This window comes from Aulostomus chinensis, chromosome 7 (assembly GCF_037954235.1).
Source record: "Aulostomus chinensis isolate RoL2024-O1b breed Wild chromosome 7, RoL_Achi_v1.0, whole genome shotgun sequence".
NCBI classification, from domain to species: Eukaryota; Metazoa; Chordata; class Actinopteri; order Syngnathiformes; family Aulostomidae; genus Aulostomus; species Aulostomus chinensis.
Window position 1 is genome coordinate 23,045,036 of NC_141326.1, and position 22,495 is coordinate 23,067,530.

The 22,495-nt window shown below is 41.3% G+C and overlaps 1 protein-coding gene across 6 annotated transcripts in view; it reads right to left on the reverse strand.

Annotated features, from left to right (window-relative positions):
- Positions 1-681: 681 nt before the first annotated feature.
- Positions 682-22,495, reverse strand: part of LOC147259127 (CUGBP Elav-like family member 2) — a 30,622-nt gene continuing 8,808 nt past the window's right edge. For 3 of the 6 annotated variants that reach the window (XM_086209380.1, XM_086209383.1, XM_086209384.1), the window contains exons 2-13: positions 17,839-18,029; positions 14,748-14,830; positions 13,041-13,089; positions 11,530-11,664; positions 10,559-10,638; positions 9,199-9,360; positions 8,601-8,664; positions 8,078-8,212; positions 7,073-7,201; positions 6,475-6,651; positions 6,199-6,345; positions 682-5,244 (exon numbers count right to left, since the gene is read on the reverse strand). In XM_086209380.1, the coding sequence (XP_086065506.1) occupies positions 5,117-5,244; positions 6,199-6,345; positions 6,475-6,651; positions 7,073-7,201; positions 8,078-8,212; positions 8,601-8,664; positions 9,199-9,360; positions 10,559-10,638; positions 11,530-11,664; positions 13,041-13,089; positions 14,748-14,830; positions 17,839-18,029 (1,480 nt within the window). In that variant the 3' untranslated portion in view covers positions 682-5,116. Of the gene's footprint in view, positions 5,245-6,198; positions 6,346-6,474; positions 6,652-7,072; positions 7,202-8,077; positions 8,213-8,600; positions 8,665-9,198; positions 9,361-10,558; positions 10,639-11,529; positions 11,665-13,040; positions 13,090-14,747; positions 14,831-17,838; positions 18,030-19,728; positions 20,210-22,495 lie in introns of those variants that run through there. The other 3 variants (XR_015117166.1, XM_086209382.1, XM_086209381.1) reach the window with 3 other exon arrangements.

Sequence of the window (22,495 nt, forward strand, 5' to 3'; positions counted from 1 at the left end):
TTTGTAAATGTCTTTACAACACTGGACAAGCACGACACACAAAGACACCGTCCATATTAGGGGAAATGGTTTAATTTGGAGACAGAGGCAAAGAAACACACCACACATGAACAAACATCGACCAAAAAAGAACACAGAGTCTTTCGTCTACACACTCCTCTATGGGAAAAACAGAAAACTCTACACAGGTAAAAAGCAAGGCTCAAAACTAAACAAAGAGTTAACTCTTCAACTAAGACAATTATCCACACAAGTTTTGTCGAAATCCCGATGACCACTGAACTACTGTATGTGGACAGCACAACATGAAACTTACCACGACTTAGAGGATCCCAACCCCCCCGAACTGAAACTCATTGTGAGAAACATGTAGAGATCCAAGTCAAGTCAAAATCAGGCAACCTTTAGAGACCAAAAAAAAAATAAAAAAAAATTGCTTGACACCACCAAGAGGCCAAACCAACGACCTGGTCTAGGCGAGGCCACATTGAGAGGCCAGACAATTTTTTTTCCCATATAGATTTTTTTTCTTTAATTTCCAATATAAAAAGCTTCACTGGTACAAAATACATATGAACAACCAGTTGTAGAAATTGGAAAGCCTGTGTATGTCTCTTTTTTTTTTTTTTTTTTTTTTTCCTTTTTCAAATCCCACCCAGTTTCAAAAAATTCATAAGAGTGAACAGAAAAAACGACTGGATGTTTACAGATCACATCAAGATGCACCCACTTTGGCTTTCATCAAGACAAGACAGAACATCTATTAAATAATTGGTGAACAAAGTCCTACCGATTATCTGACAAGAAAATAACAGGATTTTTTTTTTTTTTGTCTTTTCATTTGATCAAGACAATATCTAGAGATGCAAAGCTACCACACTGTCCAAAAAAAAAAAAGAAAAAAAAATAGCACTTCAGAATATGACAAACAACAGAAGAGAGAAAGAGTGATTGTTAGAGCTGAACGGGATTTGTGATGGAAGCCCCTGAAGTGAGTCAATTTCCTGTCGGGACCGTTGTGGACTGTACATTGTGCTTTTATTCATTCACAGTAACACTTTACTATACGCTTCACGGCCCAATTCAGTGTTTAGCAGTTTTAGCGTCCTACTCCCTCCACACTAGAAGCAATACTTCACCTAGAAATCGTCATCTGCCTTTCAATGACTCAAACAGACATCGTGAGCTCACATGTGCCCCCCCCCCCTCTTTGTGACTGCAGATTTCAGAAAACACGTACATTTTTTTTAGCTCGAAGCCGACTGAAACCAACCGTGAACGTCTAAACAATACAAAGTACCAGCTTACAAACTCTAAAACGCATCATCCAGTATAATCAAAGTCCTCTTTAGGCTTAATAATGTCCCCAAATTTTGCTTCGAGCCTACCCCCCCCCCCCAAAAATGTTTGAGAGTTGGTAAATGACATTTTCAACAGATTTAGCCGTCTTTAAAGGTCAGTCTCCATTTGCATCGAGCTAACAATATGTGACTGGCATTTTCTGAATTCTGGAATCGCACAGAAGGGCAGAACTTCTTTGGATTCAAAACAACTCCCAGTGAGTCACCAAAAGACAAATGACACTTTTTGGGTGAGGTATCACTTTAAATTAAAAAAAAAAAACAAAACCCCAAAACTCTCCATATATCAGCTCATCTGTATCGCAAAGTGTTACAGCACATGAGTTCACACTCACTAAGAAAGAGGTTTAACCTTCAAATATATAGGGAAGTTTATTGTTTATCTACATTTTTTAAACCAACTGTTCAAATTGAGTACATCACAACACACATTTACCAATAACCGAACAGACAGTGGGGGAAGGAGAACATGAGCAGGTGGCAGAAGACAGAAAGGCGAACTGCAGCAATCTAACCAAGGCCTGATAAGGATGTGTAGGCAGTTTCTAGACGTATATGGCACTTTAATTATTGTATTGCATTTGGATAGAAAACACACACTGTAAAAAGCACATGCCCATATTAAAAAGTGAAATTAGCAGAACCTTGAAAGTCTTGGGATATAATCACACACACTCACACATTTTGCAAAAGTGATTAGCTCCCACAATTGTGCTTAATGTTTTCCTTACAAAACAACACTTCTTTGAGCACTGTTTAAAATTTGGTAACCTTTTTTTTTTTTGGGATATTTATGTCTTTTGAGGCAAGGATAAAGAAAAAAAAAAAATCCAAACCAAAAAAAGTTAAATGGTGACAATTGTGTATTTTGTGTCATAACCCTTTGTGATCTAGTTTCACACACAAAAAAAACCCTGAGTTGACAACTCATTGGCGCCATCAGGTGAGCAGTTTTAGAAACCCTTCGCCGTGGGTGAAGTGGTTTTATCTTACCAGGGTCGTCTCAACAACTTAGACAAAACCCACCCCAATTTTTAAAAAAACAACAGTGTAAACTTTGTGCTGAAAAATGGAATGTATTTGTAAACCAGCACGATTGTGGTGGATTTAGTAATAATGTGTTGTGCAGTCACTTAAAAGTACAATTAGCAAAAAACACAAAAGCGTGTGTGTGTGTATGTGTGTGTGTTGTGTAAAATGTGCAGAGACCTGCGGATCGTGTGTGTCGCGTCCAAGTGATCTCTTCTTCAGGGGCTCCCACATTTGTGACCACAGAAAAGTGTGTTTCTCACCATGTGTGTGCATATATATATATATATATATATATATGTGTGTGTGTGTGTGTGTAAAGAAAGCTAGGTAATATTACAGGAAAGAATGTTGTGTAAATTCAAAACACCGAGTTTTACACATGGGCACTTAGACAATAAAAGAAAGACATTGTCTGGCATCTGCATGATTAACAAACATTGTACATAATTATCTTTCAACATGAGGCATCCAGACTAAACCAAAGTGAAACAGCTGTTATTTAAATTATTCATGAGAAATTCACAGAAAGTCAACAAGACGTACCATGGTAGTTAAATTTAACTTCTTTCTTCTTTAAACGCAGGAAAAAAAATTGCCTTTTTACTCAAATATGACCCTTAAAAAAAAAAAAAAGTACTTTTTCCCCAGAAGTTGAAATTATAATTAATGCACAGGAATTTTTGACTTAAAGTGTGTTTTTAATTTCCTAGAAATGACTGTCAAACTGATTTTTTTTTTTAAGTCGTCTTTAAAAATGTGATACACTGAAGACACCCCTTCCCCCCTAAACACAGATGACATTACAACATAATCTACAAAAAACCCAAAGTTTTTCCTGGGTTCTGTTAGTTAAACCTCTATAGATTCAATGGTATAAAATATAGGTAATCTAAGTGTGCATTTAAACCACAGATTGTCTATTTGTGAATCAGTTCTAAAAAAGTTGACTCATGTAGGTAGTCATTTCTCTAAACAGAGCAAATGTACCTTTTATTGTGCCATCAATAGTTCAAAAAAAAAAAAGAAAAAAAAGGAAATATACTGGATATTTTGTAAACCAACATAAACAAAAAAGATTTAAATAGCCTTGATGAAAATCTTCACACTGCCCGCAAAAGAGATCATTACAGAGCACTGAGAGGGGTTTTACTGGTCAGACTTTCAAAAGTGTTGGAAAGTGGTCTTTACGCATGTTTGTATGAAGCCAACGTATTGCTAATGGCACCAAATAGCACAGCTGTGTGCCGATCCCTGTATTCAACTTTCAAGTGAACTTTACTGAGAGAGGTAAAATAAAGCAATAAAAAAAAAAATTAGAGAAAAGAAAAATCTAAAATAAGGAATCCCACAGGTTTTTAAAACATTCGCAAAATGGAAAAGGAAAAAAAAAAGTTCTCTTAAATGAATTGAACGTAGGTACGTTTTCACATTAATTTGCTTGACCTCTCTCCCACCTGTCACATTTCTATACAGAAAAAAAAAAAAAAAAACAACAACAAAAAATGAACATACATGCAGAAAAAATCAGGTTGAGCTAAGGTCAAGGGTCAGTGGGTGGCCAGGTATTGGTCAGGCGAGCTTAGAGAGACATCACAGACAATGGTGGGATGATGAGGCCAGGAGTTTGGCTTGGCTTTCAACATCATGAAGACATGCTAGGCTAATGATGAGCAAACAGGCATGGAGATTTGTTCTAAAAAAGGAACAAAAACACAAAAGGGAGAGGGAGAGAGAGAGAGAGAGAGGGAGGGAGGGAGAGAGAGAGAGAGAGAGAGAGGGAGAGAGAAAGAGGAGAGAAGAGAAAGTTAGGGGCACGGCACAAGAACTGTTTAGCCATGAGGCACAAAAAACAACAAAAACAATCCACCACATACAGTAAAGGACAGTACGGTAAACAACACCCCCACCCCCCACCCCCGCGACACACAAAACAATACACAGATTGAAGGAAGTGACACCACCAGGACATATGGCAGAGACTCCAACATGCACAAACTGTATACTTGGCACCCATAGAGATCCATCTAGAGCCAGTCCCTTGTGGGAAACTTGGAGGATGGATGGAATGACTGAAGAAGGTTAATAGAGAGAGAGAGAGAGACAGAGACAGAGAGAGAGGTAGCCTAGCAGGACATGGCTTAGATACAGAGAGACGACAGGGGGGGGGGGGCAGATTAGGAGACCAAAGAGATAAGGGGGAGAAACCGAGGAACCGAGAGTGCAAAGCGATTTTCACGTTAAGAATGAGAGATGAGACAGACTATGTTTAGGAAGCAGGTTGAAGCTCGGGCTGTCATACGTGGCCTGGCGTCAGCCCTTTAACAACAACTGATCCTTAGTCAACCTGTCTAGCTTCACCTGAAGGCAATGAAAAGGCATGGAAACACACCTGATGCTCTCCACTAGTTACAGTGACACAAAATACCTCCAGCGAACACAGACTCCAGTGATAGTCATAAATAATCATATACATTAAAATATTTCATTTGACTCAAATTACATGATAAAACTGCAGGAATGAAATACAGTATAATGTGGAAAGATCATTGCAATCATTTTTTTTTTTTTTTTTTTTAGGAATAAGGTGAGTCTCCCTCCTGTGGTGGGCTCCTTTCCCCCTGCCCCACTGAGTCTCTGCTGTGGTGACTTTGGCTGGAGGGTGAACTTACCCTAGCATTGCTAGCATTAGAGCTGGGGAGGGGAAGGGGGGCCCGGGGCTAGGATCAGTAGGGTTTGCTGTCGTTCTTGGAGCGCTTCAGCTGAACCTTCAGCCTCTTCATTCCAATCTGGAAACCGTTCATGGCCTGGATGGCAGCTTGCGCAGACACAGGATTGTCATAGCTGACGAACCCTGAGATCACAACAGAGGACAAAAGTTAGAGGAGAGTCACACCATCCTGTCAAAGACAGAATACACTCAACCAAACCCCCATCATCTGAGGGCTCTACAGCTTTTCATCAGCTTTAGTCACCTTCACTGGAAAGAAACAATTTGTATTGTCGAGTGTGGAATATCTCAGTTTTATAAGGAAGTTGGAAGAGAGAAAACCAGAAGCAGAATTTGTGCCTTGCAGCTGCATGCCTTCACAAACCAGTCCAGATTAATGATGTATGTAGCGCAAACTTTAAGGACCTGAATATGATGCAAAATTTTGCAAAATGGAACTCATTCTTGTTCCCTAGAGATGTCACTGAGCTGGCACTGAATACAGAAAATTTTCATGTCATATTAAAGTTTGAAAAAAAAAAACCCAAAAAAAACACTCAATGCTCATGACATTTAAAAGGAATTCCATCAAATCTGGTAGCAAGTTATTGGACCCAGAAAACAAAGTATCAGATCATATCACTGACAAAATGCATTATAGTTTCTAAATTCCTCTTGACAGTATTTCATTTAGCTGCAAATGAGATTCCTAATAAGCTGTTGATGACTGATTTGTTTTCATGAGGGAATTTCTCAAGATGATATTCTTGATGAAGGTGAGGACACGTTTAAACTAGAATAAACTTGTGATTGTCACATTTGTTGATGATACTTCACGCACAATTTAGAAATGGTGCAGGACAATGTGAGGTTTTAGTCAGGGTGTGGAGGGCATTGGACACCCTACAGTCCCCCCCCGTCCCCCAAAACCATAACTTGGTTTCTGTGTGGCTGCAATGTAAAATACACGTGTTGACAATTGGGGTTTAAAAGGTGATGGCACTTTTCTCTGAACTCTGCTGCCACGCGTTTCATCACATCCTTAACACAATAGACTGGCTAACTCTTTAAGGCTTTAAGCGTTGTTGACACACTTACCGAAGCACTTGCTCAGATTGGTCTGTTTGTCAATGAAGACTTTGGCAGACACCACATTCCCAAAAGGCATGAACATCTGCAGAAGATCCTGGTCCCCAAACTCCTGGGGCAGGTGGTAGATGAACAAATTGGCGCCCTCTGGCCCTACTCCATTTGTTAAAAACACCAAAACCTTAAGTTAGACAACTTATAGAGCATGAGAAGATGAAGGTAATGACACTTTTGTTAGGAAGTGATGCGAAAGTGTGTGCTGGTCCAAGCTGAGGATCTGCTCACCTTCCTTCTGGCTGCCGGCAATGCTCTGCTGCAGGAGAGACTGACCATAGAGGGAGGGCAGGGCGGAGGCTGTGTACTGCTGCATCCCTGAGTAGGCCTGGGTCAGAGCATCCATTGAGCTGGCTGCTGACCCATTAGCCATCGAGGCTCCGAGGCCTCCATTCATGGCCCCCATTCCTGTCAGACAGGGTAACATTGATGAGGATTTGTTCGATAACTGTGTGGACAAACAATTTAAGAACATTTGTGCCCTCATCATCAATTACTCTGAAACTGATTTGCAGATGGCACAGAAGTCTGCTGCTCATAAATGGGTTTATTCTTTATGCTAATTTTGCATTCCCTGGCTTGTGTCGATGAAATGAGCAGGTAGAAAAGAACAAACGTGGCTGGGCGAACAGGTTTCACATCAAGTTTTTTTATTTTCCTATTATGATTTGTGTAGGGGCGGACTGAAGAGAAAGATAAGAAAACATCTATCCACGATGTCCCAGCAAGTTGCAAGAATTGATTTCAAACAGTACTAGGCAGAACATGCGTGTTATAGAGTATAATTTGCCTTTTACTTGAAGCCAGATATTTAGAGGGACATTCTTACCACTGACACTGCTAGTGAGAGCATTGAGGTTGTTCAGGCCTACAGAGGCCCCAGTGAGACCCTGTAGGGTGCCCAGAGATGCCAAGGTGTTCATGGCAGCACCAGCACTGGACCCTGCTGTTGAACCGGCTGTTAAGAAAAACACAAATAATAGGACATATGGGTTACCACAGGGGTGGCTTGCTCTTGTTGAAAACACCTATATCACTCTAAACGCCTGGCATAGTTGCCACTAAATGTTATGGTTATGAGAGGATGACACAGCAGAGAGGGGGGCACTTAATCTGTCTCTTAATGACAAAGCCATTACTGCAGCAGTAATATTCAAATCACAGACAGATGGAGCCAATGTGCATTTACACAGATAAAGGGAAATAGGGGCCAACATAAAATTTTATATGTAAAAGATTGACTTACATAAAATAAATTAGGAATGGCTGAAGATCATTGGGTAAAATGGGATGAGTGAGGTTTGCAGACCAGTTGGTAGGTATTATTGTAACAGCATGAGAGCTAACAGTGGATATTTATATCTCAATGGGGGGGTGTTATTTAAACATTTAAATAAAGATTAAGTGCAACTAGCCATTAAAGACCAAATAAAGTCAAAACCTCAGTTGGGACATCAGAAACACATTCATAAACAGGACATATAGCTCAACTGTGATCGTCAACACTGCTACAGGATTTGAGTATTAATAATTTCTAAAATCAGCTTCACTTGGTGTCTTCTCTATCTCGCCAGTTCTCAGGTTTCCTTCATTCACAGACTGATGATGGAGGCCGGACATGCATCCAGACCTAATTGGGGCTCATCATTTTGCTCAGGAACATGGGGGCAACATCTCTAGCGAGCCGGAGCACCAAACCAGGAACGCTCTAATTACTTAACGGCCACTTCTGAGCCATGCCGCATCCAATACTGATACAATAAATTGAAATAATATCGCTGGTGCATGCTTGTTCTGTGAATATGGAAAAGCGTGAGTGCTTGAGTTAAATTACCTGGACTGGCCAGAGCTCCCAAGGCTCCGCTGTTTGTGGACAGGGCGCTGGTGGAGGTTGGGCTCCCAGAACTCTGGGCTGCAGCTGCTGCAGCAGCTAATGTGGCCAGGTTTTGCAGTTGAAGGGGATTAACACCTAAAGTGAATGCAAGACACAGTAGAAGTAAACACTGGATTGAAGAAATTCGTACTCAGTACTGCAGAAAAACACTGTCTCAAAAACATTCATAAAAATAAATGCAAAACCAGTCTGTTGTAATCATAAAAGCTGCATGGTGAGTGTTTCTTTGAATAATGAAACATTGTTTTCCACAGGTCCAAGTCATGCTCTGACTCAAATGGCTGCTTGGAGACAATACAGAGCATGACTGAGGATTAATGGACCACTTTTACCACAACTCATGTTTCAGATTCAGATCAAACCCATGTGCTTGTAGAACCAAGAGTCACAATGACATTGAGTGTTGGATTTACAGGAGAAGACTAATAACAACTAATCCTGACATATGAAAGGATGAACTCACCTCCTAGCCTCTGAATACCATTGAAACTGCTCTGGTTGCTGGCAGATGTAGCCTGCTGTAGCAACTGTTAAACAAAGAAAGAGAAGAAATTCAAGAACCGAAGGAGTAACGCACAACTGCACTTTTTAAGAGTACATCCGCAATGACATCTTTGTTACTCAATGAATCTGACATTAAAGTTAAGCATTGATTTTAATCTCCAAGCAAAGAAAGGACCAAAGACTAAATGTTCTAATCTTGACTTTCATAACTCTTCTTTAATATGTGTGCTTAAAATCTTATTTCTTTATCTGATTGCTGGGAAACTGAATTTACTGGTGACTGCAGTAGCTTTTGTCCTCATGTATACAGCTACTGGAGAGTTCCCTTGAATACACTTCAGCACACAGTCAAGTGTGAAGCCTAAACCCCTAACCTTTTGCAGGTACGTGAGCTAATCTCAACTCTAGCACAAACCATGATGAATAATTCAGGGGACACACAAGTAAAACTTGATTTATGTAGCCATATGTTTTACAGAAACTAGAACTGCATTCCAGTGATAACACCAAAGTAATTTAAGCAGCTCAATAGAGTTGTAGGTTTGACTGACACTTACAGCCAGGTACTGAGGTGTGAGGGTCCCCAGGCCAGCCAGGTTTCCCCAGCTGGAGGCATTGTTGAGCTGCTGGATCTGCTGCACTAGCTGCTGCTGCAGGCGCCGCTGCTCCTTATCCCTCTGAGTGTCCGCAAACTTAACCACCAAAGGTGAGGAACAGCCCTGAGATAATGGAGATGCAAGACACATTAAACCAGTTCAGAAGTCCACAGGAGAATCCGGTTTATTTTCCAATGCAAGAACACAGTAATTGCAAGTCTTCTTTTGTGTGAAAAAAGGAGATGGGGGTTTATCCTCTATGCTTCAAGACACTTTTAGGCCTGTTGCATTCATATCAAAGTTAACACAGAGAGGACATCTGTCATGCATAGCTGAGCCAGGCCACATTCCAAAAAGGGCACAGGACAATGCTGCAGACAGTGAATCTTTTAAGCACTAAGAATCTGAGTCGAGTCCACAGACAAGCAGACAACAGATGGAGACAACAGTTAAAAAAAAAATAAAAATCAGACATTCAAGCATGGATATGTCAGCAGACACTAACAGAAGTGCATAAAAATACACAGAATATCACAAACAGATAGTCACATACTGTTCAGAAAGACACATGGACAAAAGGCATGCGGTGCAAAGTATTTTGAGAGTTGAGAGCCAGACAAGGACCAGGCTGGACAGGGAAAATGGCTTCTGCACCAGCAGCACCTCCCGTGGCAGATGAGGAGTAGGGAGGTCACGATATTAGGGGATGTAGGTGGCACAGCTACTGGGGCCTGCTTTTAATCTACTAAGAGGCGAGTTATGTTTGGTTGGGCTGCTAATTAGACTTGGTCTGATGCTTCACTGGGGAGCCTCTGACCTGCTAGCTGTCATATTATTGCTGCTCCACTTCCACAAAGACTCCTATGGCCACATGAGGACATGGACCCAGTTTCAGAAGAAATCTAACTAGGTAGTTTCTCATGTTCATCTTAAATCATAGTTAATCTGTATTTGATGGCAAGGGCTCTTTCCCCTGTGGTCCAAGACAAAGATTATGATAGCTGGGCTTGAAAATATTCAAATTAATGAACGAGAGCCATTTAGTTCAGCCAAAAATTAGAAATGACAGCATTCTCATCATGTCCTGTTGGCTCTGGATTCAGCAGCTATGTAAGAGGCAATGTTTCCAGTTAACTCAATTATTTTGTAGACGACAATGTGATTTTGTAATTAACAAGAGTGGTTTTGGAAATGACTGTGTGCTCTGATGAATGGACACCATCTGCTTGGACAGGTTCTTCATCTTTCCAGCACTAGAGGGCAGCAATGTATGAGGGGGGGGAGGGGAGGGATGAGAAATAGGTGCTGAGGGGTACAGTACCTCCATAGTCTGAGAGTGATGCATGGTTTTGATTGCATTCTGTGCCATTGCCCTGGTAGCAAATGTGACAAACGCACAGCCTGTAGGGGGGGGAACAATAGGAAGGGGGGGGGAGGAGGAGGGACAAGAAGAAACAAAACAAGACAAAAGGTTTGGACAACTCGTTATGAACCCCCAAAAAACACATTACAGTACAGAGAATGGCAACTTCCAAGCACACAGAACCACCCTCACTGGTTAGCACACATAGAAGGAACACAACAAAAACAGTAACACGTGAGCACAGTGATTTGACAAATTCAATTGCCACCCAGAAAGGCTTGACTATACGGTGTCATGGTGAAACAGTCAATGTGATTATATACACACATAATGCACACACATACATACACTATGAAAGGCTTTGATTCACTATTATATGTAAGAGCTGCAAACATCAGAGGATATAAAGGTCCATTTCAAATCACATTTCTGTTTCGAAAACCAGCAGAAATTCATGGTCAAGGTCTGCCTCAAAGGTTTTTGCTATAAGGCTTCCTGTATGTATCAACACATGAGTCTGTGCTGCCTGACATCTGAGGTTTTATACAGCAGAGAGCTATGTAGGAGATATGACGACAAGCTAATTCCAGCCTTTGTAGAGTGTGATGAAGGAGGCGGTAAAAGGAGGAGCTGTGCTGAGCTGAGCCGCCAGCCAGCTGAGCCCACAAACACCAGCAGCCAGTGGTTGCCAAGGCGACGGGCCATTGTCCCGGACAGTGAGTGCAGTGGCCCTTCACTGCAATGTGGAGGCTGAGTGTCAGTGCCGGAAGCAGAGTATGGGGATGGAATGGGTACCACTGGAGGTGAATAGCACTCAATGTCGGAATTAACATGAGGTAGGAAGGGGCTTGTATAAACACTCGATTAGAACATGTATGTCGAAGGTGGCAGCTCTCAGACCACTGTGCCTACATTTAACGCACACCTACCTCTGCTTTGACCATCTGGTCCGCGGAGAATTCGGCATTCCTCAATCTGTCCGAAAGACGAGAACATCATTCTGACCTCGTTCTCGCCGTATTTCTTTGAAACCATTCCAATGAAGAGTTTTCTGTCTTCTACCGCTGCAGAAGGACAGAAAAGAGAACAGCTTGTCAGCTATGCACACACGAGCATGCAGCTATGTACACAGCAGTTACGTCAGGCTCTAAAATCTTGCACCTTTCCTTTTTCTTATTCTTATTCAAGCTCTCTCCTCATCGTGCTGCCACGTTTTCTGCCTCTCATTTAAAGAGCTACAACAAATCAGTGCAACTTTCAGCTTTGTCTTCCTCTGTCTAGTTTGCTAGACAGTATATCATCTTTCTGTGCTCTCCTCCAGATTCTTCTCTCCTTTAGAAGCCCCTCAATCCCCCTTAACCCCTGACACTACATAGAAACTGTATATATTTGCACATTCCCTGAACTGTGTCCTCAGACCTTCATTCTGTCATTAAATTAAGAGTCTGTGTCCTCAAGAACAGTTTCTGTGCTGGCAGTGTCTATTTTCTATACAAATCATATGATGTTCAGCAGTTTGGCAGTGCTCAATGTCCTCAGCACAAAAACACCCTTAGCGCACAGAGTTTTCCCCCACCGTGCTCACGACATTCAGTTCAAAAAAGTTCAACTTTTAAAATACCGCAGAGCTCGTCTGTGTCCCTTCTCTCTCATCAACCAAGGAAAAACAGCAAAGAGCCAGAATATGCAATCTCAACAGTGACTACATTTATATGGACAGTAATGTTTTGATTTTAACCTGCCCAGGACAAAGCTTTCAATAAGATGCTGCCACGTAAACATCATTTTTTGATTACCTTAACCTGAGTAGGGTCATAGTTGGGTAAGCAATGAGTTAAGAAGTCAAGTATTATGGTCTTAATGTCATTACTGTGCATTGCCATGCACGTACCTTACCTGCACTGTGATTTCCTATTATTTGAACTTTTGCAGCATTAAGCACAATTTCCAGGGAGTGTTGTGAACTCAACTTTGAGCAGTTTTTTTGCTTAATTTGCAAAAAAATGCTTAAAAATGTGAAACTCAACCAGAAAACATAGATGTATTAGATGGGGATGTAATGTCGATGTGCACCCTTGACCTGATTTGCTGTAGCATGTAAAAAAAAAAAGAATGTAAATGGGATACTCTTTAAGCAACTTGTGTAAACACATTAAAAAATAGTCTTATAAGTCAATAGTCCGATTATTTTAGTTCATGTCAACATTGGAGGAGAAACTGATCTTGGCCATATAAATTATCAATGAGATGTTCAGGATTTCCAATGTTATACAGTTGAAGATAAATTTATTTTTTAGATGTTTTCAGATCCAAAAACTCATCTTGCGGACAACAGACCCTTAACCAGAGGCTGAACGTGGTGTCCTTTAACTGGCAAAATCTTGCTCTCAAGAACCTGCATCATTTTAATTCATCATACAACCCAAATTAAACCACTTACCACTTGTTTTCTCACTGTCAGCAGGTTTCATCTGGATAGGATGGTGCATCTGAGGAAAAAAGGGAGGTAGAGAACAGGTTAACATCACACCTGTCACAATTACACAGCACCTACATGAACTACAAGAGGTGCTAGGCCTTGTTATCGCTCATCACAAGGGTCTCGTGTCTTCACAGTTGTTCGCCACCTTCAAGCATTTCTCTCTCCTCACGCTTTTTCTCCCACAAAAAGGCCGTAATTCCTCACTGCTACAACATTCAGCTGAGTTGATGGCAGGAACCAGATCTCCAGTATCCAATTTAACTTTTCACTCTGATGTAGACTTAATTGAAGCCATCGATTTTTCCTGTCATAAGTCCTCGTCTCCCTTTGGAAAGATTTTACAGAGATGGTTGACAAGCAGTTCCCTTCAGTATTGCTTTGAAATGTATAAATTTAAGAATGAGATTGTGGGAAAACACAACTCATTTTGTTGCCTTCTATCACATCACATTTAAATAGACCAAGGTGCACTAAATCTGAGCTTGGAAAATCGCTGCTGAATATTACAGTCTTTCTCAAGCCATCTTCATTATGCGAGTGGGTGGATGCAGCACAACTACTTCGGGATGTGTGACTTCTTGCCAGTTAACAGACACTTTTGTTCTCACAGAACTTCAAGTGAAACATTATTTTTAGCACATTTACCTGCCATGTGATGTGAAAGCAGAAGAAATAAATACCACCCATGAGATGCCTGAGCAGCTTGTACTTATGAAAAGTGGCATTTGTTTTTGACAAGCACTAAAGAGAAGCCGACAGATGGCCTGCTCAGTATGGGTACTGGCTAGCGTCACTGACCAAGGAGAGCGAGGCACAGAAAGGAGAGAAAATAGGAACAGGGAAACAAGCAATTCCACTGTCACGCAAACCAAACTCAGTCACCTGCAGTCAATGCGAGTAACAGTATGACTGGGATTTGGGACTAGCGAGCTGAGCTGTTAGACCACAAGTTATATAAAATGTCTAGCTGATTGATAGTCCTCCAGCAAAGAGAGCAAGACATGTACAGGCAGACTGCAACACCCACTTATCAACAGAGTTCAATATTTACCAGTAACCTCAACGACAGTAGCTCTTTTTCCAATAGACTGGGCTATTGATGTAATTGACAGCTGGAGTTGTTCAGTATAGATTTAATTGATTGGCAGGGGAGCCATTTAGAGTGGCTTAACCAGCAACAGCACTTATTCTAGCTGAGTGGGCTTTAATCTTGATAGATAAATCAGGTGAGGAATTAAGAGACCACACACCATCTTGCCAGACTTAATTGTTAGAAAAACAGACTTAAACACGCCTCTTTTAGTACCACTCACTTTTGGAAATAAAAATGTACATGTGCATTAATGATTCATGAAGACAAGCATGAATAATTTGTTTCACTTTGTGATGATTGGGTGTCCACCGTGCCTTTGCGAACAACCTGCTGCCAGTCAAACACACTTCACCTGAGTGTTTCGGTCAGCTGGCCGTTCAATTCAGTGTGCCAAGGTTCAGGGCGGTCCTCAGTGCAATGTTAGTACAAAGTGGGGGCCAGGATATTTCTCAGGCCAGACAGGCGTTCAGTGAGCCGAGAGCTCATTATCGGCCAACACACAGCTGACAGCCTGCACTGGGGAGGTATAGGGGTTCAAGCAGCTAAAAGCAGCCCATACTGTGCTTACTCACCCCACTTAAGGTCTTTATGTTGTGCAGCGCATTCTGGGCATCCAGTGCAGCTTTTCTTGTATAAAAAGTAACAAAACAGCATCCTGCAGAGAGAAAAACAGGGACAAACAATGAGACAAACAGATCTGAAAACAGAGCAGTAAATGTAAAACCAGAGCTGCTGCACACCTGAAAAAAAGCTGAATAGCGCTTTTCTCAGCATATCACATGTTAAAAAGACATGTGACAGGATATTCTTAGCACTGACTGTTGTTGGTTGAAGATGACCACAGGTCAAGACACCCTGGGCAAGTCAGGGCACATTACCAACACATCAGCACATCAGGGAGAGTGAGCGCATCACGCAAGATTCCAATCACACAAACATACATACAAGAGGCATTAAAATGACACAAAGACAAGAGGGAGCAGGAACGAGAGCAGGGAAGAGGTGGTGGGGGAGGGGTACGAAGAAAAGAAAGCGGGGGAGGGAAAAAAAAAGCCTCTCATCCTTCCGTCCCAGCAGACCGCCAGTGGCGTTCCAGCCTGTCAGTTTCACTGGGCTAGGGAAGTGGAGCACTGCAGCGTCTCTGACCTACATAGTGTGTATTATGCTGTTACTGGAGCTCCCAGGCCGCGGGGAGGGCTGTTGAACTCTAATATGCATCGAGCTGCTCTCTTCTCTCACACAAGCGGCTGAGCTCTCCCTTTCTCTGCTGCTTAGCCCTGCCTCCGATTTACTGGAGCTAAATAAACTATCCAGAGAGTTATCAGATGATTTTTTCATGACCTGCAGTAGACGTGACCCAAAAAACACTGCAAATCTGATGGCTTCTCAATAGATCCGTGGCAAAGTAAACAACCAAAATGGAAGTTGGATTAGAGCTATTTCAACAAACAAATCAAACAAAAGCAAGATTGATGACCTGAGAAGGGGGTGAGGGTGTATTATCTGCGATACAATTAAATAAAAGCCTGATAGCATCAGACAGCCTAGCTTTGATAAAATGCCCACAATGCTCCTACTGGGGTGAGACTACTGGGAAAGGAGGATAGCAGTGAAATGGATGGGTGTGGGGGTGCCGCTGAATATTCACCTCACACAGACTGGGTGAGCCAAAGACCGCTGTGATCAAGCCTGATTATCTATTAGAATATATTAACATTGCATTAACATGTCAATAGGCCATCACAGCTGACACTCCACACAGAACAGGGGAGGGCTTTGAATTCCCAATGAACAGCATAGTGTTTGCAGTATATTTACACACACACACACACACACACACACACACACACACACACACAAGTTTCTGGTCTGCCTTTGAACACAACGTCTTTTTTTATACAAGTCTAATATAACCTCATTTTTGAAGAAAGCTTAATCATGTGATCTTGAACTTGTACTTCAAGTTGTACTTGAAGTACAGTCCAGATGAAAGCTTATGTTGCTGTTAGAACCTGACACACTAATTGTTCCTTTTCACCGAAGGGCCAGGCTGAGGTAAGAATAAGTCACACAGCGCTCAGACAACAACATCAAACATGGCCCCTTAACAATAGAAGCATATGAGTGGATTTGTACCTCTAAGGGTGAAAACACTGAACCTAAGAACTAGTGACAAAGCAAATGCAAAGACTTTGGCCAACACAAGACGTACACTTTGCGCCTGATGAGGAAGTAACACACTGTATACTTGGGTGAAGGTAGCTTGTATTTGTCTTTCAAAAAGAGACAAGGTGGGTTTTGTCTGTCTCTTCATATTAAGTGAAAAGGAATTGGGAGGACCAAGGACTGTGGATATACACAAAACAATGCTGGCTTACCATTTTCTCACCACTGCTACTTGGTTTGGTAATAAAGCTACTTTGGAGAATACAACCCTGATAAAAACCTGAATGCAAATAGCACTGGGGTTGTCAGAAGCGATCAGATAAGATGAAAGTGAAAAATGAGAAGAACGTTTGGTACGGGACCTTGACAAAACTTGATTGTTGCTTTATTTATTTTTTTCCAATTCAGTGGTTTTTCCTCACCGACAGTCTCCAATGGTGATTCATCGGCTGGAAAGCTGCCAACTAGAACGCAAAGTTTGGGGCCACAAATGCTCACCAATGGCCTGACATTCAGTAACGACTGAGCATCAGCTGGTGTGTCAGGGCCTTAACCACAATGAGTCAAACTGAACTTTGGATGATGTTGTAAACCCAGGACAGTTAAATCAGTTTACTTAATTCACCTGCAGTTAGTTACGGGAGACTGAGCACTTCTAGTGGCACTCTGCAGCTCTCCGCAGGCTTCCACTTCACTGTCTCCTCTAATTGCAACCAAACTGAATCGCTCAACTCGAGCCCCATTTCTTTCAAAGGTGAGTGCATCGATGGATGTCTTAATGGAAAATTGCAGTTGAGCAACACTCCCTTCATACAATGCCACTCTTAAATGAGCATAGTTTAGAAAAGGGAAAAAAAGACAGACAGGGGAAGAAATATTTCTATAATGCAGGGTTATGGAAAGGTGTTACTTAACCCTGAAACAAAAGGCCACTGAGTCATCTCATCTGGCAGCACAAAGCCAGCTGCGTTGCATGAGCAGACAAGCAATGTTTTTCATTGCCTTAGGGGACTGTGCTGAATTTGGACTGTTGATGATATGGCAATAACATCTACTTTATCTAATTTCATCTATGGTGCATGCCCACTAAAAGCCAATCAAATCAATTTGAAGGCAACAGGGCTATAAAACGAGCAAATATCCCCTTGCCTTTGGTTACTTGTGCAATATGATACTTTGAGATTCTGATTTATTACCACTGCAACAGACATTTCTTTAAACAAGCGATCATGTTTAAATTCAACCATTACCATTCATTCCAAATTCAAAAAAGCAAAAATTACACATTCTCAGCTACTAACATGCAAAAAAAGCCAGATATCGTCTATGTCCATTTTATGGTGTTTAAAAAATGAAAAGCTAATTATTGGTGTATCTAGTAAATATTATGACAGTGACAAAAATAATGGCATAACAGGCACAAAACATACATGTGTTGCCACTAAAGTTGTACGTAATGCTGCTTCTCAATGGAATAGTTCCAAGCTCTCACCACACCTTTGCTCTGAGGGGGGTTTTGGGTGCGATCTCTGAGGATGTTGATCTGGTGCACAGCTCCAAAAGGCTCAAAAAGCTCTTTAAGTTCTGTTTCTGACCAGGAGCGCGGGATCTGTCCCACAAACATCTTGATGGAGTCTGGGTCTGGCTGGTCCAAGTGCTCCAACGACCCATTCATCTTGCTGCCGTTGCTGTAATTACAAGAACAAGATCTGCTGTTAGTTAACTGAAAACTTAATTCCTTAAACCTGGACCATTTGATTTTTTTTTTCCTTTTTTTTCTTTTGGTCACTTAAAAAGAAGCAGAAACATTGACCACATTTTAGGACCTTACACTAAATTAAGCAAACAGGTGCTGATTTACATATCCAGCAGTTACAGAGCAACATTATCATGTTTTTGGTGCAGTGTTTCTGTCCACCTGTTATTTTCTCTCTTTTAGCTCCATCTCTGATCCTTATCAAATCCTGAGAAAAATGGATGGCTCCAAAGCTGCAAAATTTTCAATCATATGAACATACAAGTTAAACTGGGGTTTGCTATTTAGGGCTTACAGATTGTATATGTTGTGCTATTAGAGATTGTGAAAGCAGCGGGAGCAAACTAAACCTGTTAAGGTGGAGGCCAGACAGATAAAAATGAACAGACACTTGGCTTAAACCTCTGGCATGAAATCTGGCTGATAATTGTGTGAAGGTTAATCAAAGAACAAGTCATGCCTCCCTAAAAATATCACCACTTGTCTTTGAAAAATGATCCCACTTGTCAGTCACCATGTTATTATTCATTTATTATTTAAGTGAATATTTTCCTAATGACCTTATCATCTCAATCACTAATTTGAAGACTTCCATCCAAAAGTTGTTCAGTTTGTAAATTACGAATAATGAGGCCAGATATGCCCTTGGCCTGGGTGCTCTGGGATTGACAAGTCACAACCACAGAGTCACAGAATCAAAAAACTTCAAAACAGGATTCCATAAAACAGAGAGTGATGTCACAGTTGCTACATCAACTTACAAATAGTCCATAAGGGCACAACTATTAACCTTTAACACAGTATTCTGCAGCTTGGAAAAAATGCCTATCATGTTTTTGACTGCTCACTGACGCACACTGTTGTTTCTGCAACCTTCCACAGGACACTGAGAGCTTCGGTCTAACAGGAAATAGTCAGCTATGACATGAGATTTTCTTCATTATCACCTGCTTGCAACTATATTGGTCATAAATTGGTTCAATAAATTATTTCAGAGCATCTGAAATGACAGGTTTGTCAAAGAAGCTCAGCCACAAAAAAGTGTATAATCAATCTTTCTTTCAAACATTACATTTACTTGCACAGAGCACCACAAACACAACATCTAAGGACTCCAGAAGCTGAGGGTAAAGCCTGTATACAAACTGCTTACCCATAATGGATGGTGTGGCAACTCTGAATTGCATAGTCAACATGTCCAGTAAAAATGTGGGTGGTCTGAAGTAGAAGAGCCATGATGGAGCTAAGTGAAATACTAAAGTGTGCCATTTTCCTCTGAGGGAAGCCTCAGGGACAAAGAATCAATACTCACAAGTGTACCTCCATCTACACCACCTTTGTCTCACTCACACACAAAATCAAGCTCCAAGTCTTTCCTGACAGGGACAGAGCTGCTGGAAACTCAGAATGAGGCTGAAGCTACAGCTGTCCACTGGTTGTTGAGGCGGATAAATCATGTTAAGCATAAAACATCACTCTGAAAACACAGCGTACAACTACAAAGGTGAGGACCATGGTTCCAAAAACATGAGTCTGGGCCTCCCACAAACCTCCAAATTCTTAAAACATTATAAAACACTAAGACTGATCAAGTGATTTATATATGTAAAGAAGATATTGTGTGCACAGACCTTTGGACACGAGCCATCCATCTCTTACACATTGAGCCCAGCCGTTCGGCAGAAACACCAAACTCCTTGAGGGACTTAAATGACATACTACAAATAAATAACGTTCAGTTCAAGTTTGCCTGGAATCCAACTCGACACCTAAGAGGAGTTTTGTCAAGGAGGCTGTCAATACATTCCAATGATTCACAATCAGAGAGAGAGAGATGAAGAGAGAGAGAAAGAGAGAGAGAAAAGCTTCCCTCCACACAAAAGAGTGCCCCCCTTCCACAAGCTCTCACAGCTACATTAAAAAAAAAACTAAAAAAAAACACAGCACTGCAGAGTTTAAAACCTTCAAGAATCACCGGTTAGTAGCCTGCCATTTTGCGATGCTATCTCCTTCTCAGGCGCTTTGGTGATGGTACAGAGTAACCTACAGCTTCTTCACCACAGCGGGGGAACAATCACATATTGTTCCCTCATGCTGGCCAACACTATTCGCCGTTCCACTACAGCACAATGGGCCGAGTCAGAGGGATGCTTTGCCACAAGTTGAAGGTTACGTCTGCTAAGGCCACGGCACTAGTGCGTGACACCATTTATTCAGTTTTGCAATAGCGCTCAGACACCATTTTGCTAAGGTGCTTGAAATCTTCAAACACAGTAAACCTCACCTCATAAACACAGTATGCATTGAGCAAGATTAAAAACATGACAGCTGTCGTCTCAACTACTGGTTTAGAAGGGGAGGGGCTGGTAGAGCATGCAGGAGGCAGGTCATAATGCACCAAGTTTGCATCTCTTCGGATTACTCTGACAATTTTAGTGATGGCTGTTGTGACAGTATTCCCTGAGTCTTGCCATCTCTCCAGTTAAGACATGCGTTAGCATCTTAATGTAAAAGACTGTGCTTCACCCTTGGATGTTTGTATTCTTTCTGCTTACGGCTACTAGAATAACAGAAATGCCACCACACCTGAAGTGACGTGTCAAATGATTTGTTCAGTTAAGACTGCAAAGCGACACTGTGCAAGTGTTGTGCCTGACGACGTCTCTACTTACATGAACCACTGAAATGCATGTTTACAACTCCTGAGTTGTTTACAGATGCACCACATAACTAAAGGCAGGCTATGGAAAAAAGCCGCCAGTTTAAGCAACTAACAGAAATTCAACTTGATTCTTAATGGAAACAAAGACAACATTTGCGATGTGTCGCAGCACACTCGTGACGTGCTGGTCATCCCACAACCTGCAGGGCCAGCTCTTTCAGGTCGCACTGACAGCTTCTCAGGGCCAGCCAGAGGCATAAGCGAACTAAGTGGCTGCTTGGGGCCACTTGAGCCACCAAGGGGCCCCCGATCTTTTTTTTGCTTTTTTTGTTTGCCTTTAACCATATTAAATATCTTAAAGGATTGAAAACATAATTTCATGAATAAATGAATAATTCAATACAATACAAAATTCTTGATCATTAAACCTGCGATGTTGGGGGGGGGGGGGGGGGGCACAAAATCAAATTCTGCTTAAGACCCCTGAAAGGCTTGGCCCAGGACTGCAGCAGCATTATCAGCGCTAGAAAGAAAGAGAGAAAGACCATTTCCAAGTCAGTCCTTCCAACAACTGTGATACTACAATCAATATATTACAAATGTAAGAATGAATTGAGTGATTTGTGGGTTGGGGTAGGGCTGTTAATTCTCTTATTTTTCTACAGGTCAGGCTGAGTGGATATGCTCTCATAACTGTTCAGGTGGGCGTGGGTCTTAAAAAACCCGGACCTGTGCATCACTACTGCATACCTTGCAGTTATGTCACCTAAAATTACACCGCTTGATGAACAATCACACCAAATGGAGAGTCGACAGCGGGCAAAAATGAACCTTGTGTAATATTCTGGATGTAGTGAATCCCTTTTAGTGCTTTCCCTTGGCTTATCACTCTCCATGGTGCATCGACACACAAATGACAAAGCCATACAAAGCAAGGAAGAATTACTCATTGGTATACAGAAGCCTAAAACGGTTGATTGCAGCGCTGCAGGTGCACTAGATGGTGGGTAGGAGGGGAGAAGGCCAGAGGGATACAGCTGGAATGTGTATTGTAATTATTCCATTGCTTTTTGGCTGATTTGCACACTGAGTGACTGGTGAGGAGGTGGGAGGGAGAGAGCAAGTGAGGACGTGTATAAGGCGGGGGCGGGAACTGTGTTTTTATATATATATATATATATATATATATATATATATATATATATATATATATATATATATATATATATATATATATATATATATATATATATATATATATATATATATATATCTATCTATCTATCTATCTATCTATCTATCTATCTATCTATCTATCTATCTATATATAGATATATATAGATATATATAGAGAGAGAGAGAGAGAGAGAGAGAGAGAGAGAGAGAGAGAGAGAGAGAGAGAGATATAGAGAGAGAGAGAGAGAGAGACATATTATATACATAGATACACCACTTGTTTGTGTCCATCACCTAAATGCCTTTAAAGTGTTCAGAGGGCAATGAGTTGAATTGATTTTATGGAAATGTTTCAATGATTTCAGCACCACAAATATAATTACATTCTCCTCCATTGCATTGAGAGGCAACAGAAAACTGGTGGATATTGCTGGTAACTGAACCTATACATGGTTCACACAAAGTGTATGCAAAAGCACATTTTGTTACATAACCTGGATGAGCTGGACCTTCCATTTTAGTCATCTTGTTTTTTTATTCCCTGCATGAAGGCACATATA